We start from the raw sequence: 17,410 nt of genomic DNA on the forward strand, positions 1-17,410 counted from the left end.
GTCAATTAAGGCCATTCCAGGGGATCTCAAAAGCAGTGACTCTTGCTACAACATCTGAGAACACTACGTACTAACTTTTTCAGTCACCAAGAAAGATCAAGACTTCAAAACTGTCATGAGTGATAAGTTCCACGAACAGCCAGACAATAAACACACCAGCCTACGGGGAGAGTCCAGCCGGCGTGAAAAAACGCCCTTCTCTCAACTGTGAGATGATTTCAACGTCAACGCGTTCATCTCCCCAAAGGGAGGCCGAAAACATCTTCCGGGCCGGACAGCGCTTCCCAAGGGGTCGACTCGGGTGGACACATTCCACACACCAGAAGCCAGCGGCTCGCGATCGCCGGGCATCCACCTGCCCTCTGCATTCGAGGGCGCAGCGCCCCGCTACCTCGCACCCCGCCGAGCCCTCAGCCTCCCGGAGAAGGCGGCGCAGCCCCGCGCCTGCACACTGCGGACCCTCCACCGTCCCAAGGGGCCCCGCGGGGGCCGGTGAGCTGCCCACCCCGTGGGAGGGACGCTGGGTCCGCGCCGCGCGCGTGCTCCCCCGGCCCCGCCGGGCATCCAGGGGCCCCCCATCCTCGTCGGGAGGCGCTCTCCAGCCGGGTGCCGGGGGGGCCCCGCAGGCCCACTCGGGGAGGCACCAGGGATGGGCCGGCTCGGAGAGGCCGGCGGGGCGCGCGGGGCGGGCAGCTCCGAAGGGGCGCTGGCCCCGGCCGCCCCCGCCGCCCCTCACCTGCCCAGCGCCCGCTTCATGCCCGCGTCCGCGGCGCAGCGCGGCTCGGCCGGCCCCGGGCCCGCCAGGCACAGGTTCTGCTTCAGGCGGCAGTCGGCGTCCAGCGCCGCGGCGGCCGGGCCGGCGGAGGGCGAGCCTGAGGCGGCGCGGCGTTCATGCTCCAGGGCGACGGGCTCGGTCCGCTTCCTCATTCCGTGGCCAGCACGGCCAGTCTCGCCCGCGCCGCCCGCCGCCGCCGAGGGGAGCCACCGCCGAGGTGAGCCGCCGCAGCCGCCGCCGCGAGCCCGCCGCCCTGACGTCCCTGCCGGCCGGCGGGCCCGCCCACAGCCGGTCAGGGCTGGCCAATGAGCGTCGGGAGGCCGCCAACCCGCCCCGCCCTCCCAGGCCCGCCCCCTCCTGGCGCCCGCAGCCATCTTAGAGACGGGCAGAAGACGCCGTCGCGGGCGTCTCTGTCCGGGCGTGACGCCGCGGCGGGGCGGTGGAGTTGCGCTCCGTAGGGGTCGCGCTAGGTCCGAGCCGGGGCCGCTGGCTTAGCTGCCCGAAAGGGACCCTGCGCCCCCGTCCCAGGCTCTCTGACTTCCCTCAAGAGTAGAAACCCCCGAAAGGGTCTTTTAAGGGTTTACACAACGAAAAGAGAAAGGTGACATCACAAGTCTGTCCTAATAATGCTTTACAACTATTAAATTTTCCCACAAGGCCTTTAAAAAATATGCGATCAGGTAGGTTTGTTTTTTAATTTGAAATACACATGTATATTTTTTTTTCTTTTGGGCCAAACCTGAAAACCGAGCTGCTAAAAAACCAGTATTAGATTTTTTATAAAGCAATTAGAACTAGTCGATGAGGGAAGAATCCGTTCACAAATTCCCAGTTGTGAAACACAAAGTAACAATTCAACAGCTCCTAAAACACAAAAGAAAGCAGTTTCATCTATTAGTTTTATAACTTTGGCTATCTTTAATATGGCATTATTTTTGTACAAATGAGCTACAACCAAGAGATTTGCTTATTTATTACAAAGTAACTTGTAATTTCAAAATTTGTGCCGGTGAAAACTACTAATAACTGATGATTTAAAATTAATTAGAAATGTCTTTAGAAATTCAGTAGCTCCTTATATTGGCTTTCTAATGACACTTCAGTTCAGTTCAGTCGCTCAGTCGTGTCCGACTCTTTGCGACCACACGAATCGCAGCACGCCAGGCCTCCCTGTCCATCACAAACTCCCGAACTTTACTCAAACTCATGCCGATTGAGTCGGTGATGCCATCTAGCCATCTCATCCTCTGTCGTCCCCTTCTCCTCCTGCCCCCAATCCCTCCCAGCGTCAGGGTCTTTTCCAATGAGTCAACTCTTTGCATGAGGTGGCCAAAGAACTGGAGTTTCAGCTTCAGCATCAGTCCTTCCAATGAGCACCCAGGACTTATCTCCTTTAGGATGGACTGGTTGGATCTCCTTGCAGTCCAAGGGACTCTCAAGAGTCTTCTCCAACACCACAGTTCAAAAGCATCAATTTTTCGGTGCTCAGCTTTATTCACAGTCCAACTCTCACATCCATACATGACCACTGGAAAAACCATAGCCTTGACCAGATGGACCTTTGTTGGCAAAGTAATGTCTCTGCTTTTTAATATGCTATCTAGGTTGGTCATAACTTTCCTTCCAAGGAGTAAGCGTCTTTTAATTTCATGGCTGCAGTCACCATCCACAGTGCTTTTGGAGCCCCCAAAAATGAAGTCTGACACTGTTTCCACTGTCTCCCTATCTATTTCCCATGAGGTGGTGGGACCAGATGCCATGATCTTAGTTTTCTGAATGTTAAGCTTTAAGCCAACTTTTTCACTCTCCTCTTTCACTTTCATCAAGAGGCTTTTTAGTTCCTCTTCACTTTCTGCCATAAGGGTGGTGTCATCTGCGTATCTGAGGTTATTGATATTTCTCCTGGCAATCTTGATTCCAGCTTGTGCTTCTTCCAGCCCAGCATTTCTCATGATGTACTCTGCATAGAAGTTAAATAAGCAGGGTGACAATATACAGCCTTGACATACTCCTTTTCTTATTTGGAATGTCCACTTCTAACTGTTGCTTCCTGACCTGCATACAGGTTTCTCAAGAGGCAGGTTAGGTGGTCTGGTATTCCCATCTCCTTCAGAATTTTCCACAGTTTATTGTGATCCACACAGTTGAAGCTTTGGCATAGTCAGTAAAGCAGAAATAGATGTTTTTCTGGAACTCTCTTGCTTTTTCGATGATCCAGCGGATATTGGCAATTTGATCTCTGGTTCCTTTTCTAAAACCTTTCTTGCCTTTTCTAAAACCAGCTTGAACATCTGGAAGTTCTCGGTTCATGTATTGCTAAAGCCTGGCTTGGAGAATTTTGAGCATTACCTTACTAGCATGTGAGATGAGTGCAATTGTGTGGTAGTTTGAGCATTCTTTGGCATTGCCTTTCTTAGGGATTGGAATGAAAACTGGCCTTTTCTAGTCCTGTGGCCACTGCTGAGTTTTCCAAATTTGCTGCCATATTGAGTGCAGCACTTTCACAGCATCATCTTTCAGGATGTGAAATAGCTCAACTGGAATTCCATCACATCCACCAGCTTTGTTCGTAGTGATGCTTTCTAAGGCCCACTTGACGTCACATTCCAGGATGTCTGGCTCTAGGTGCGTGATAACACCATTGTGATTATCTGGGTCAAGAAGATCTTTTTTGTACAGTTCTTCTGTGTACTTTTGCCACCTCTTCTTAATATCTTCTGCTTCTGTTAGGTCCATACCATTTCGGTCCTTTATTGAACCCATCTTTGCCTGAAATGTTCCCTTGATATCTCTAATTTTCTTGAGGAGATCTCTAGTCTTTCCCTTCTGTTGTTTTCCTCTATTTCTTTGCATTGACACTGAGGAAGGCTTTCTTCTCTCTCCTGGCTATTCTTTGGAACTCTGCATTCAAATGGGAATATCTTTCCTTTTCTCCTTTGCTTTTCGCTTCACGTCTTTTCACAGTAAGTCCTCCTCAGACAACCATTTTGCCTTTTTGCATTTCTTTTCCATGGGGATGGTCTTGATCCCTGTCTCCTGTATAATGTCACGAACCTCCATCCATAGTTCATCAGGCTCTCTATCAGATCTAGTCCCTTAAATCTATTTCTTACTTCCACTGTATAGTCATAAGGGATTTGATTTAGGTCATACCTGAATGGTCTAGTGGTTTTCCCTACTTTCTTCAGTTTAAGTCTGAATTTGGCAATAAGGAGTTCATGATCTGAGCCACAGTCAGCTCCTGGTCTTGTTTTTGCTGACTCTATAGAGCTTCTCCATCATTGGCTGCACAGAATATAATCAGTCTGATTTCGGTGTTGACCATCTGGTGATGTCCATGTGTAGAGTCCTCTCTTGTGTTGTTGGAAGAGTGTGTTTGCTATGACCAGTGCATTCTCTTGGCAAAACTCTGTTAGCCTTTGCCCTGCTTCATTCCGTACTCCAAGGCCAAATTTGCCTGTTACTCCAGGTGTTTCTTGACTTCTTACTTTTGCATTCCAGTCCCCTATAATGAAAAGGACATCTTTTTTGGGTGTTAGTTCTAAAAGGTCCTGTAGGTCTTCATAGAACCGTTCAGCTTCTTCAGCGTTACTGGTTGGGGCATAGGCTTGGATTACCGTGATATTGAATGGTTTGCCTTGGAAATGAAGAGAGATCATTCTGTCGTTTTTGAGATTGCATCCAAGTACTGCATTTCGGACTCTCTCGTTGACCGTGATGGCTACTCCATTTCTTCTAAGGGATTCCTGCCCACAGTAGTAGATATAATGGCCCTCTGAATTAAGTTCACCCATTCCAGTCCATTTTACTTCGCCGATTCCTAGAATGTCGACATTCACTCTTGCCATCTCCTGTTTGACCACTTCCAATTTGCCTTGATTCATGGACCTAACATTCCAGGTTCCCATGCAATATTGCTCTTTACAGCATTGGACCTTGCTTCTATCACCAGTCCCATCCACAACTGGGTGTTGTTTTTGCTTTGGCTCTGTTCCTTCATTCTTTCTGGAGTTATTTCTCCTCTGATCTCCAGTAGCATATTGGGCACCTACCGACCTGGGGAGTTCCTCTTTCAGTATCCTATCATTTTGCCTTCTCATACTGTTCATGGGGTTCTCAAAGCAAGAATACTGAAGTGGTTTGCCATTCCCTTCTCCAGTGGACCACATTCTGTCAGACCTCTCCACCATGACCCGACCGTCTTGGGTGGCCCCACACAGCATGGCTTAGTTTCACTGAGTTAGACACGACTGTGGTCCTGTGATCAGATTGGCTAGTCTTCTGTGATTATGGTTTTAGTGTGTCTGCCCTCTGATGCCCTCTCACAACACCTACCGTCTTACTTGGGTTTCTCTTACCTCAGACATGGGGTATTTCTTCACAGCTGCTCTAGCAAAGCGCAGCCGCTGCTCCTTACCTTGGATGAGGGGTATCTTCTCACGGCCGCCTCTCCTGACCTTGAACGTGGAGTAGCTCCTCTCAGCCCTCCTGCGCCCCGTAGCAGCCGCTCCGTGGAGGTGGAGTTGCTCCTCTCAGCCGCCGCCCCTGCGCTCGGGCGTGTGGTAGCTCCTCTCCACCAGCCGCCGCCCCTGACCTCAGAGGTGGGGTAGCTCCTCTCAGCCACCGCCCCGACCTCAACAGTTAGAAACTGCAAATGAATTTCACTGACCGTATTACTAAAATATCACAACCAGCATTCATATTTGTCCAAACATACTTTTGGTGAATTCTTTAAAATAATGTAGAAGCATATACTGATAGATTGGGAGTCCAGAAACTAAAGTGTAAAACAATTTTTACTCCATCACTCACTAAATTCTTTTCAATCAATAGACAGACAAAAAAGCTAGGAAGGGAGGAATAGAAAAATAGAGTAAGGGTTACTGAATCTTTCTTGATAGTATCAAGCCTAGCCCATCCAATCCTCAACTCTTGGTTCACACTCCAAGTAATCTTTTCCAGGCTCTGATGTTATCCAGTGTCACCCCACAATAGTGACACCTACACTAGTATTTCTAGTCCACACCTCTTCCTTGAACCCCATGCTCCTTGTCTCACTCGTCCACTCTGATATCCTATAGGCACTTAAAATTATGTTCAAAGCTGAGCTCTCAGCTCTTCTCCCACCCCAACTCCGTCCATAACCTTTCCCACCTCCAGGATGCTAAGTCCATGCTTGTAGTTTCTCAGGCCAAAACCTTGGGATCCTACTTGATTCCTCCCTGCTTATAACATAGCAGGTCTATCATCAAGCCTGGTCAGCTCTCCTTTCACAATCTGTCCAGGGTAGACCATTTCTCACTACTTCCACCATGGGCCAAATTCCCATTATACCTCACTTGGATTATTTTATTTATTTTTTCATTTTTTGCTGGGCTACATGGCATGCAGGATCCTAGTTCTCTGACCAGGGATCAAACCTATGTCCCCTGCAGTGGAAGCATGGAGTCTTAACCAATGAACCGCTAGGAAATTCCCTACTTTTGGAGTGGGGTGGATTATTTTAATAGCCTAAATGGTCTCTTGCTTCACTTTTGTCTACTTAATTCAGTGGCCACAAAGCTTTTTTAAAAACTCTAGATTCAGTTCTGTCAGTTACGTGCTCAAAATACTTCAGTGGCTCTCTACCTCAATGAAAATAAAACTGAAAAGCACGAAATGGGTCAAGGGCTCTACCTGACTTGGCCTCAGCCACCCACTCACCCAGCTCCAGCATCACTACCTCCATGCTGCTACAGGGGTCCCCCAGGATATGGGTGACATGTACATGCGTTGTCAAATCCATATGGCGAACTCCCATTTACTTAAGGTCTGTGCCTTCTCTGAACACTAAGTTGAAACCTTCAGGCCCTCTCACTGTCATTTTTCACCTTTACTGACTTACATTCTTCTTAGCACTTTTCACAAATATACTTGTCATCAGTATATCTGTATTTACTGTTACCCGCACTAGATCTTAGGCTCTGACAGCAAGGACTCTGCTGCTTTATCTTCAGTGTCTAGAACAGTGCTGAATAGGTACTTCATAAATACTTGCTGAAGGAATAATGAACCATCACAACCCCTCAGAGGCAGGTACTATTACCCCTCCCCACCCCCAACACAAAGATAAAGAAGTCAGTCTCAGGCCTGGAGTCTTAAATTGAAAAGGTTTATGACAAAGTTCTAATACTTTGGCCACCTGATGAGAACAGTCAACTCCTTGGAAAAGACCCTGACTCTGGGAAAGATTGAAGGTAAAGGAAAAGAGGGCAGCAGAGGATGCGATGGTTGGACAGCATCACCGACTGAATGGCCATGAACTTGGGCAAACTCTGGGAGATGGTGAGGGACAGAGACCTGGCATGCTGCAGTCCATGGGGTCACAAAGAGTCAGACACGACTGAGCGAAGGAACAACAATAGGACAAAGAAAAGATGTAGATACTGGTGTTCTTTAGATTACAGTCCTGGGACACCCAGAGTCAGTGCCGTCAGGTTTGAAGCAGTGACTATTCTCAGCTGTTGCTTTGGGTCTGGGCTCCAGGTGCCAGTATGAACTGGACTGCAGAGACAGGTGTGGCTTCACGCCCTTCATGGACGCTGTTCAGTGTGGCCACATGGACGTGGCCAGACTGCTCCTCGAAAAGCACAAGATAGAGAAACGGTTTGGTTCTGTCCCTTCGGTTATTCCTACAAGTTTTAGCCCAGGGGATAAAGAGGAAGCATGGTGATTCAGATGGTGGGTTCAGATCTCAAATCTGCCACCTTCCCTGATGTAGGCTCACTTTACCTCTTTAAGCATCAGTGTTTCCATGTGTAAAACAGACAAGTTTCACTTTTTCACAGGGTTACTAGAACAATAATAGAACAATGTAATGTACAGAAAGCAGTTAGCAAAATGTCTTTAGCACTCACAGGCAACCAGTCCCTCACTCCAGGGCTGCAGAGGGAAGCGACTGAGTTCAGGGACACAAACTTTCCCCTGATGGCAAGGGAGTGACACCCAGGATCTTCTGGCTCCCAGGAAGCATACTGGAAACCCTCAGTGTCAGTTTCCAACCAGAATGGAAGCTGTGTCAGCAGTTCTTCTTTCGTTACATCTTTCTGACTCATCGTAATATTTTCTCCTTACACAGAGAATTCATAAAATTTTGAAAACGTCTTCTGTATCATTTAAAGTCTCCCATTTCTCATTTACTGATTTCTGTGTTTTAGACAAGTCTCTCAAATCCTCCCCAATTGATTATATTACTTTTAAAATCATTTCTGACCAAATCAGGTTAAAAGGAAAAATGTTCGGATCTAGAATAGACAGACTCATAGGAATGAATACAAGACTATGAAATCTGTGCAGCTGAAGGAACCAGAGTTTCTATCAGGGGCACCCGGCTCCCCTGTCTGTACTGCTGTGGGTGAAGCCCTGAGCTGGGTCCTCTGTCCCCACCCAGCCCTGCACCTGGCCTGCGCGAGGCAGCATGCGGCCTGTGTCCAGTTCCTCCTGAGCTCCGGGCTCCAGGACTCTCTGGACGTCTCGGGCGCCCTGGCTCGGCATCTCACACGGAGACCCGACGTCATTCAGTGCTTCGACCACAGCGCAATGGCTGAGGGCGTTTCCAGAGATAGACAGTGAATCCATGGGAACACGTGTGCTGCTACTTCAGTTGCCAGAAGGTGCAGTGAAACAGGCCAGGAGTCGGTGTTTTCTGCATGCCCCCTTGGGTGGAGGACTGTCCCCGCCCCACCCAGGATGAGGCGGCTGGCTTCCTGGCTTGATGACAGCCCATTGCACACTTGGACTCTTTTTAGGGTCTCTGATTCACTTCTACCTTCGAGTGGAGTCTGGAGTCGATGATGGGGATGAAGTCAGCATCTGAAATCCTTAGAGAATCATGAAAATACAGGGTGGGGACTTCCCTGGTGGTTTAGAAGTTAAGACTGTGCTTCCACTGCAGGGGCCAAGGTTCAATCCATGGTTGGGGAACTAAGTTCCCCACATGCCTCAAGGTACAGCCAAAAAACAAAACAGTTATTTTAAATAAGAAATCCAGTGTGCAGACTGTTATATGTGTGTGAGATGTTTTGTAATAAATCGCCTGTGGCAAGGCCATGATAATAACATTTAGGATATAGCAACTTGCCTTTGCCTTGAGCCACAAAACATGACTGGCCTGTTTACTTTCTTCTTTCACAGGCTTTTCATTGGCCAACAGTAGTTTAACTTTTGGTTTCAAAGCCAGGAAGGAAATGCTGGGATGTTTACATAGACATGACTTCCCTGGTGGCTCAGATGGTAAAGCACCTGCCCACAATGTGGGATACCTGGGTTCAATCCCTGGGTCGGGAATATCCTCTGGAGAAGGAAATGGCAACCCACTCCAGTACTCTTGCCTGGAGAATCCTATGGATGAAGGAGCCTGGTGGGCTACAGTCTATTGGGTCACAAAGTGTCTGACACAACTTCACTTTCACTTTCTTTCTTTACAAGCAGTTAATGGAAACACTTCTATATTCTAAGCTCTACTTCTTAATGTTAAACATTAAAACATTTAATGTGCATTAAAGTAATTAAACATTTAATGTTTAATGTTGAAACATTGGACTATAAAGTTTTAATTGTGAGATTATTTTTTAAGTGCCAAGTTCTGTACTGGCTCACTTTGGATAATAAATGCATCTAAAAATACATCGAAGATATTTTCAAACCTTTTTAATAACCATGTTTGAAGGATGGTGTTTGTTCTTGAAGTCACAAGTCGAGTGTCCTGTCCCACCTGCCCACAGAAAGTGATTTGTAAGTCTCCAATAAATGAGACACGTGACATCATAACTTTAAGAAGTTCTGTAGCAACTTAGATTGAAGAGAGGATGAGGCCTCCAGCATTTGGAATCTTTTTCTTTTTTTTAATGCAAAGAATAATTATCAGTCCCAGCCAATCTGTTAAAGAAAAATGTATGTGTCAATCACAAGCAACTCAGTCCCCTCGTTCAGAGTAAATGTGGTGGGAACTTAACAGACGTGGCAAGAATGTCCAGTTCTTCGTTCTTCCCAGATGGCACTGGCTGATTTTTATCTCTAGCAACCAGATACCTGCTCTGGTAGAAACATGACAGGCTTCCCCCGTCACTCAGTGGTAAGGAATCTACCTGCCAATGCAGGAGATGTGGCTTTGATGCCTGGGTATGGAAGATCCCATGGAGAAGGAAATGGCAACCCACTCCAGCATTCTTGCCTAGGAAATCCATGGACAGAGGAGCCTGGCGGGATACAGTCCATGGGGTCACACGGAGTCGGACACGACTGAGTGACTAACACAGTAACAACAGGAACACGACTGTGACCTCTGAGTCACACACTCTCCACCTGTACCTCCTCGAGCTGCACCTTTCCTGTTGCCCCGGAGGTGTCTCTGTGTCACCTACTCTGGTCTGAGGGTGGCCTATGAGGAGGACCCCTACTTGCAGGTGGGACAGGAAGCCCGCCGGGTGCTGCCCGACACCCCTCGGTGCACCCGTGACTCAGCTTCTCCTCTGCAGTGACTGCTCGCAGGGGCAGGGGCCTTCCCGTCCGGGCTGTGCCCCTGATGTACACACTCACCGTGACGCTCGTCTGTGGGGCTGCACTTGGTTCCCCAGGACGCGGCTCTCCATCGGAGAGGCCCCTGTAGCTGGACCCAGGCCGTCAGACGTGCTGCCAAAACCACTGGGGAGCCAGAGAGGACAGTGATAGTGGTACCATTCACTGGCAAAGATAGGGCGATGATACAATTACACCTGTTCCTGCAATAGTGATGCACTGAGAATGCTAATACAGGGGTGGTGATCACTGGCATCATTCCCTCACTTCCTAATTGTAGGTATTTTTCTCACTTCCTTTGGGTCTTCACTGAATGAGGCCCTTCCCTGGCCACCTGATCTAAAATTCCTTTCCCTCCTTTAACGTTATATCTTCTTCCCTTAGTTTATGCTTTCTCCATAGCCCTGACCACTAAGGAACACACCATACAACTTGAGTTGTTTCTTTTGTCTACCCTCTGTCTCCTCAGCTAGAAGGTAAGCTCCTTGGCCAAGGTTTCTGTGTGACTTGCTCACTCACTGTATCTATAGGGCCCAGAACAGCCCTGGTACGTGTGATCTGGATACGGTCAGTGAGTGGAGGATGACTCCCATGGTCCTGAGCACTGCATCCTGGATACTGTACTGAGCACCCTTCCTAGCCAGCCTCGTCCTTCCCTGGCTCTTCCGCAGTGCAGCCCTCCTGACCATCCTCGGTCTCAAGCATCCTTTCTCATCCCGACCTGCCTTTGGTCCCCTGCTCATCGGCACTGCTGGTCCCTGCCACCAGCTTCCAGCTGCTGCTCTAGTTCACAGGGACCTAACTGCCAATTCAGGTGACGTCCTTTGGCCCTCCTGTTCCTGAGGCTTTCAGTTCAATGAGCGATCACTCCCACCTTCTGGAAGCTGGTTTCCTGTCACCTCCAACAACCTGCTTCTGGGCTTTGCTCTCTGTTTCCTTTCCCGTCTCCGTCAGGCCCTGACCTGTAAGGGCTTCTGTCCCTGCTCCGTCCTTCACGGCCATGTCTCACCCACTCTCATCCCACTGCCCCTGACCAACGAGTCCCTCCAGCCCTGAGCCTCTGATGCTGGCTGTACATTCTTGTATGGATGTCCTAAGTCGGCCCCATATCCAGCTCACTTAAAACCTAGGCTCCCCCTAATAGCAAAAATTTAGACTTGGGCCCCAGGTCACGCCTTCACCCTCCCAAGCCCAGACTCCAGGGGCACTGAGTTGCTCACCAGCTTTTTGCTATGTTCCACCATGACTTGCTGCCCCTGGCTATTCTTGCACCAGATGGGCACATGGTCGATCATCAGGTCCTCGTCGGCTGAGGTGAAGACGACCCCGAGTGCTACACACAAGGTTGGCCCTAATGAAGCTGCCCTTCCCTTCAGTAAGGAGACAGCTGACTGTGAAGGGGGTTAACTTGAAGAGATTCAGCTTTTTTCTCAACTGATATCTGGAAGGCATGTCCCGAGGGCACAGGGTGGGCTTTCCTGGTCATGTGGGACTTGTGTCCCCCAGGCCCTGCCCCCGTCTGTCTGATGACACCACCAGGTCCCTGGCAGCGGCTCATCTAGGTGAGGAAAAAGGCCTAAAGGGCTGAGTACTTACAGGCCACATGGGACTGGAAAGGGCTCCATTCGGCTTTCCAAAATTCAAACCTAATAACCCAGGAGACAAAGTGGCTCACAACAGACACCGCTCTTCCACAGTGTAGACAGGACTTCAGGAGGCCCCAGGGCGACCTCAAAGGTCCCTGAAGCCTTCCTATCCCAGGGAACACAGCTCAGAGGCCCCAGGAGCCTAGGTCAAGTGCCTCTTAGCCTTGTCCTCTCCCCTCCTGCATCCAAGGAGAGTCTTATCTGAACGGGTCAACCGAGCCATTGGTGCCCAGGACTGCAGACACGTCATCTGACCCGTGCCTAAACTCCAGACACACAAGCCTGCCTCCCTGGGTGACAATGTATCTCTCTGGGATAAAAATATAAATCATTAAATCTTTTGTTATATTCCCTACCTATGAAGGGAGATTAGGCACTAAGTTCTCTCCTGTGAAAAGCAGTAACCGGACATGATGGTGACAGCGGCACCAGGAAGCTCACTTGAGCCCGATGTGATTGCAGGCCACAGAGTGGACGTGACCACAGGCCACCGAGTGGAATGTCTTGAAGATGACGTGGCTTGGGAAGATGAGCTCTGGCTGCCTGGTGATGATCTTATTGAAGGTCACGTACAGAAATCTGCTCTGAGACCACTTCTTGGTATATGTGACCAGGGTGGAGGTCTTCCCAGTGCCTGGAGATGCCAAGAGGAAGGGGGTCACCTCTGAACAGGAAGATGCATTCCCACGGTGCCCTAATCAGGATCTGCCCATGCTCATCTCGCCGCCAGCCAGGCACCCGACAGTGGCACACTCTTAGTACCAATGAGAACTAAACACCACGTGGTGAAGGGAACAGCAGAGTGGAGGCAGAGCCACCTGGGTTGGTGTCAAGGCCCTGGCAGCTCCAGCGAGGGGCCCCTTGACCTCCCTGGGCTTCAGTCTCCTCCTCAGCCATGTGCCTGTAACACACAAGGAGAACACGCCGTATAAGCAAAGCTCAAAGAGTGACTAAGCACTTTAGGAGCCAGGCAACACAACTAGCTAACCCCGGCAGAACACTAGACATTGTATTTGGGGATGCACGTTCAGACCAGAAAGTGGGAGGCCCTTCTAGGCTTCACTGTACAGATACCCAAGAGCTCCTGACACTGTCTGAACAGGAAAGTCACATGACAAGCCACCCCACAGCCATCCGTGTATGAGCAGACCTGTTGATAGGTAACAGGCTGGATCAACCCCCACCAGATGGGGCCATCTGTCCATCCAGGGTGGATGGTCCCTGGAGTGGTAAGAAAAAGCAATTATTCCTTAACAACTGTTTTTTGGGTGATTTAATTGCAACAGTTCAATAATAGATTATGGTAAAGACACTCCGGCAGGTGGCAGGAATGGGGACACAGTGACGAGAAGTCTTTCAGGAATGGCAGCCCCTTACCTGCAAATGTCATTATTCTCACCACCTGGAGAGGCTCCACTTCGTGGCTTAGGATCAGCTGTTTGTTCATATGTCAGCTGGATGGTAGTTTTCTTGCTGTAATCATTACAGAAGAGAAATTAGGGAAAGAGCAAGAAATTGAAAAGATCAGATGATAAACTACCAAAATGAGGCTGGGGTTGCTCCTGGCTTCCAAGACAACATTTAAGAACCCCTGATGACAGATTCTACAAGATGGAGGCAGAACACAGAGGACTATTTCCAGCTTCTCATTAACTCACCGTGTGTCAGCATGAAGCCCTTCATTTCTCTGGTCCTTTCAAATAACCCAAGTTGTTACCAATACAGTGGTCTGCCTTGTAAAGCTATCCTTACTGATCAGTGTTCAGAAGCTAGATGACCATCCTCTGTTGGGACTGCTCAACAGAAGGGGAAATTGGGTGAAATGCTTTTTAAAATTCCTTCCAAATTAAAGAATCTGTGGCCTTTTATTTCTCTAAGGGACCAATGACAAAGATTAAGGCTTCAAAGCAGAGACTGAAGGAAGATTTTGAAAATAAATCTAAAATAACTTTTAGCCAAACTTGACCACCAAGACACATTCTTCCAAAGAGAAAAGGTGACACCTCCCCAGCCCTCCCCACAGACTCTTCACATACGGCAGGGGCAGCGTAGAGGTCAGGGAGGTGTTGGCGCACGTAGGCCTCTGCCTCGGTAAGGAGGTGCTCCGTCAGACTCCACAACACCTGTCCAGGGTCTACACTCAGGGAGCACTTCGTGGTGTCTGTGTAGCTGTAAGACATTCACAGCAGCGTCCGTGGGAAAGATGATCCATTAAATCCTGACATCTCGGAAAGGACTTCAGAAACCAACTTCCTCCCAGGAGACGGTGACTTACCAGATGAGGTTCAGCATGTACAGGTCTGACTCCTCCTCTATGCCATAGCTTAGCAGGATGCCATGCACCCTGCTGATACTTTGCTCTTCATTCATCAGGTATTGGCGATACAACTTTTTCTAAGGAATGAACTAGATGTTTAAGAAATCCAAAAGAGCATGCAGGCAATGGCTATTAGAGCACAGATCAGGCTACAAACATACAGATAGTTGTTTAAAAAACAACTAGAGCCAACAACTGAAAAGCTGGAGAAAAGGGCAGAAACATTACACAAATTTTAGTTGAAAACTAGGAAAGGGGTGGGGGTTCACTTTTGGTTTCAACACCAACTTATTACAGAATCTGTGAAGAGCTAGTGTTTCAATTTTCCTATCTGAAACAGTGTCCAGTTCCTGTTGGGACACTAATGACTCAGAGTTTCAAAGAGGATTAAACAACATGAGAACTGTGGCTATAATAGCATTAAACAAAACACACTTTAAGTCAAAAATTTTACAAGAGACAAAGAAGAAGATTATAAAATGATAAAACAGATCAGTTCACCAAGAAGATATAACAATTATAAATATGCACATACCAAATAGAAGAGCTCCTAAATCTAGGAAGCAAACACTGACAGAACTGAAGAGAGAAACAGACAACAGGATAATAACAGGAGACTTCAATACTCCACTTTCAAGAATGGATAGAACAAACAACACTAGACCAACTGGACCTAACAGACATATAATGAACACTCCACCCAACAGTATATAATCTTTGCGAGTACACACAGAACATTCTCCAGGATAGATCACATGCAAGGCCACGAAAGAAGTCTTAACACATTTTAAAAGACTGAAATTATATAAAGTATGTTTTTCAATCACTAAGAATGAAACAAGAAATCAGTAGTAGAAAGAAAACTGGAAAACTCACAAATATGTGAAAATTAAAAACAAAATCATTTTTAAAGCAACCAATGGGTCAAAAGGAAATCACAAAGAAATTAGAAAATACCTTGAGACAAATAAAAACACAGATACCAAAATGTATGGGATGAAATGCAAGCAATGCTAAAAGTTAATAGCTATAAACACTTACATTAAAAAATAAGAAAGATCACAGGGACTTCCCTGGTGGTCCAGTGGCTAAGACTCCAAGCTTCCAATGAAGGGGGCCAATGTTCCATCCCTGGTCAAGGAACTCTATCCCATGTGCTGCAACTAAGACACTGTGTAGCCAGATCGTAAATAAATAAACTTATTTTTAAAAAATAAGAAAGACCACACATCAGCAAGCTAACTTTACACCTGAAAGAAAGAGAAAAAGAACAAACTAAACCCAAAGCTAGCAGGAGGGAGGAAACAATAAAGACTATTGAGCAGAAATAAATAGAGAATTTAAAAATATGGGGAAAAATTAATAAAACTAAAAGTTTTCTTTTTTTAAAACAAAATTGACAACTCTTAGATATATAATGGGAAAAGGGAAGAGCTGAATAACTAAAATCAGAAATGAAAAGGAAACATTACAACTGATGTCACAGAAATAAGAAGGGTTGTAAGAATACTTCAAACAACTGCAGGTCAATCAAATGGATAATCTAGAAGAAATGAATAAATCTTCAGGAACACACAACCTACGAAGACTGAATCATGGAGATACAGAAAATCTGAACAGACCAATAATGAGTAAGGAGATTGAATCAGTCATTAAAAGCCTCCCAAAAAGGAACAGTCCAGAAACAGATTGCTTCACTGAAAAAGTCTACTGAACATTTAAAGAACTAATGTCAATCCCCCTTAAACTCTTCAAAAAAAACTGAAGAGGAGGGAACACTTCCAGACTTATTCTGAGGCCAGCATAACCTTATACTGAAGCCAGACAAAGACACCACAAGAAATAAAATGAGAGCTGTGACAAGGTCACTGAAAGTAACTCCATCATGTCATTGCTACAATGATAAAAAGAGTACTGTTCTAACATTTCAAGAGGTAAAGATAAGCTGAGATATGTTCCCAAAATGTTCTCAAGCAGAGTGGAGGGAACCCTCACACATTCCCATTCCCATCAGAGATCTCAATTAAGTGGGTAGATTTACTAACCCAAAACAAAGTTCACAACTAAAAACAGAACAATATTTCTCTGAAGGTAGGAGACAAAACCCCAAGCAAAGAACGGAGCAAGCGCGATGTGAAATTTCCTCCAAAATGTTTTGGGTTTGAAAGAGAAATGTACTGAGCCTTGACATACCCATCTTGCCCTCAATCTCTAAGGTTTTAAACTTCAATACATTTGAAGAATGGGTTAAATTCTGCACCTCTGGATTATTGCCAATGGCTGGTCTAAGGGACATACAAGTTAAGCAGAACATTCTCACAACTTCAGACTTCCTGGAGACGTGAACCTGGTAAGTATAACGATTAAGGGAAAAATAGGCTGTGGGCTAATGGTACTGGGAAATCCTTTCTGAGAGCACGGGGCTGCCCCCTGTGTCATCCTCAGAAGGTACTCCTGAGACTACACACAACATTCATTCAGTAATCACCTCCTATTAATATATATATAAAATATCGGGCCTCCCTGGTGGTCTGCCTGCCAATGCAGGAGACAGCAGAGATGCGGGTTTGATCCCTGGGTGGGGAAAAGACCCTGGTGGAGGGCATGGTAACCCACTCCAGTATTCTTGCCTGGAGAATTCCATGGACAGAGGAGCCTGACAAGATATAGTCTGTAGGGTCGCAAAGAGTCGGACAGGACTGAAGCGATTTAACAACAAAATATCGTGAGATCCAATGGAGAATGCACAAACAGGACAACCAGCCCTCCAGCCATGCTCTAATAGCTCAAATGAAGGAGGAAGCCTCTCTAAGACCACACCTGAAGTGACAGGCTTTAAAGTGAAAGTCGTTCAGTCATGTCCGACTCTTTGAGACCCCATGGACTACACAGTCCGTGTAATTCTCCAGGCCAGAATACTGGAGTGGGTAGCCTTTCCCTTCTCCAGGGGATCTTCCCAACTCAGAGATCGAACCCAGGTCTCCCGTATTGCAGGGGGATTCTTTACCAGCTGAGCCACAAGGGAAGCCCAAGAATACTGGAGTGGGTAGCCTATCCCTTCTCCAGGGGATCTTCCCAACCCAGAGATCAAGCCGGGGTCTCCTGCATTGCAGGCAG

The 17,410-nt window shown here is 47.4% G+C and overlaps 2 protein-coding genes across 15 annotated transcripts in view; both read right to left on the reverse strand.

Annotated features, from left to right (window-relative positions):
• Positions 1–1,045, reverse strand: part of ABHD12 (abhydrolase domain containing 12, lysophospholipase) — a 57,118-nt gene extending 56,073 nt beyond the window's left edge. The window contains exon 1 of the mRNA XM_043478444.1: positions 737–1,045. Coding sequence (XP_043334379.1) covers positions 737–927 — 191 coding nt within the window. The 5' untranslated portion in view covers positions 928–1,045. The remainder of the gene's footprint in view (positions 1–736) is intronic.
• Positions 1,046–6,942: 5,897 nt separating this feature from the next.
• LOC122448150 (F-box DNA helicase 1-like) lies at positions 6,943–17,251 on the reverse strand. Of its 14 annotated transcripts, none has more exons than XM_043479211.1 (8): positions 14,252–17,251; positions 14,013–14,145; positions 13,354–13,449; positions 12,795–12,877; positions 12,418–12,610; positions 11,927–11,976; positions 11,551–11,663; positions 9,717–10,456 (listed from the first exon to the last, which is right to left on the reverse strand). In XM_043479211.1, the coding sequence occupies exons 4-8, from the start codon at positions 12,871–12,873 to the stop codon at positions 10,436–10,438; spliced, it is 456 nt and encodes a 151-aa protein (XP_043335146.1). In that variant the 5' UTR covers positions 12,874–12,877; positions 13,354–13,449; positions 14,013–14,145; positions 14,252–17,251; the 3' UTR covers positions 9,717–10,435. The 14 variants fall into 14 exon arrangements, 2 of the variants coding, with proteins under 2 accessions (XP_043335146.1, XP_043335147.1); XM_043479212.1 differs by having other exon boundaries at positions 10,363–10,495; XR_006271521.1 differs by lacking the exon at positions 9,717–10,456 and adding exons at positions 10,460–10,495; positions 13,127–13,197 and having other exon boundaries at positions 11,551–11,771; positions 12,333–12,877.
• Positions 17,252–17,410: the final 159 nt, after the last annotated feature.

This window comes from Cervus canadensis, chromosome 10, assembly GCF_019320065.1.
Source record: "Cervus canadensis isolate Bull #8, Minnesota chromosome 10, ASM1932006v1, whole genome shotgun sequence".
Taxonomy (NCBI): domain Eukaryota; kingdom Metazoa; phylum Chordata; class Mammalia; order Artiodactyla; family Cervidae; genus Cervus; species Cervus canadensis.

Excerpts from the sequence above, each read along its gene's own strand:
- LOC122448150 (XM_043479211.1), bottom strand. The coding sequence starts at position 12,873 with ATGGCTGAGGAGGAGACTGAAGCCCAGGGAGGTCAAGGGGCCCCTCGC. Across the intron at positions 11,977-12,417 it reads TGCAATCACATCGGGCTCAA|GTTTGAATTTTGGAAAGCCG; the intron begins GTGAGCTTCCTG and ends CTGGGTTATTAG. Across the intron at positions 11,664-11,926 it reads TTTCCAGTCCCATGTGGCCT|CACTCGGGGTCGTCTTCACC; the intron begins GTAAGTACTCAG and ends CCTTGTGTGTAG.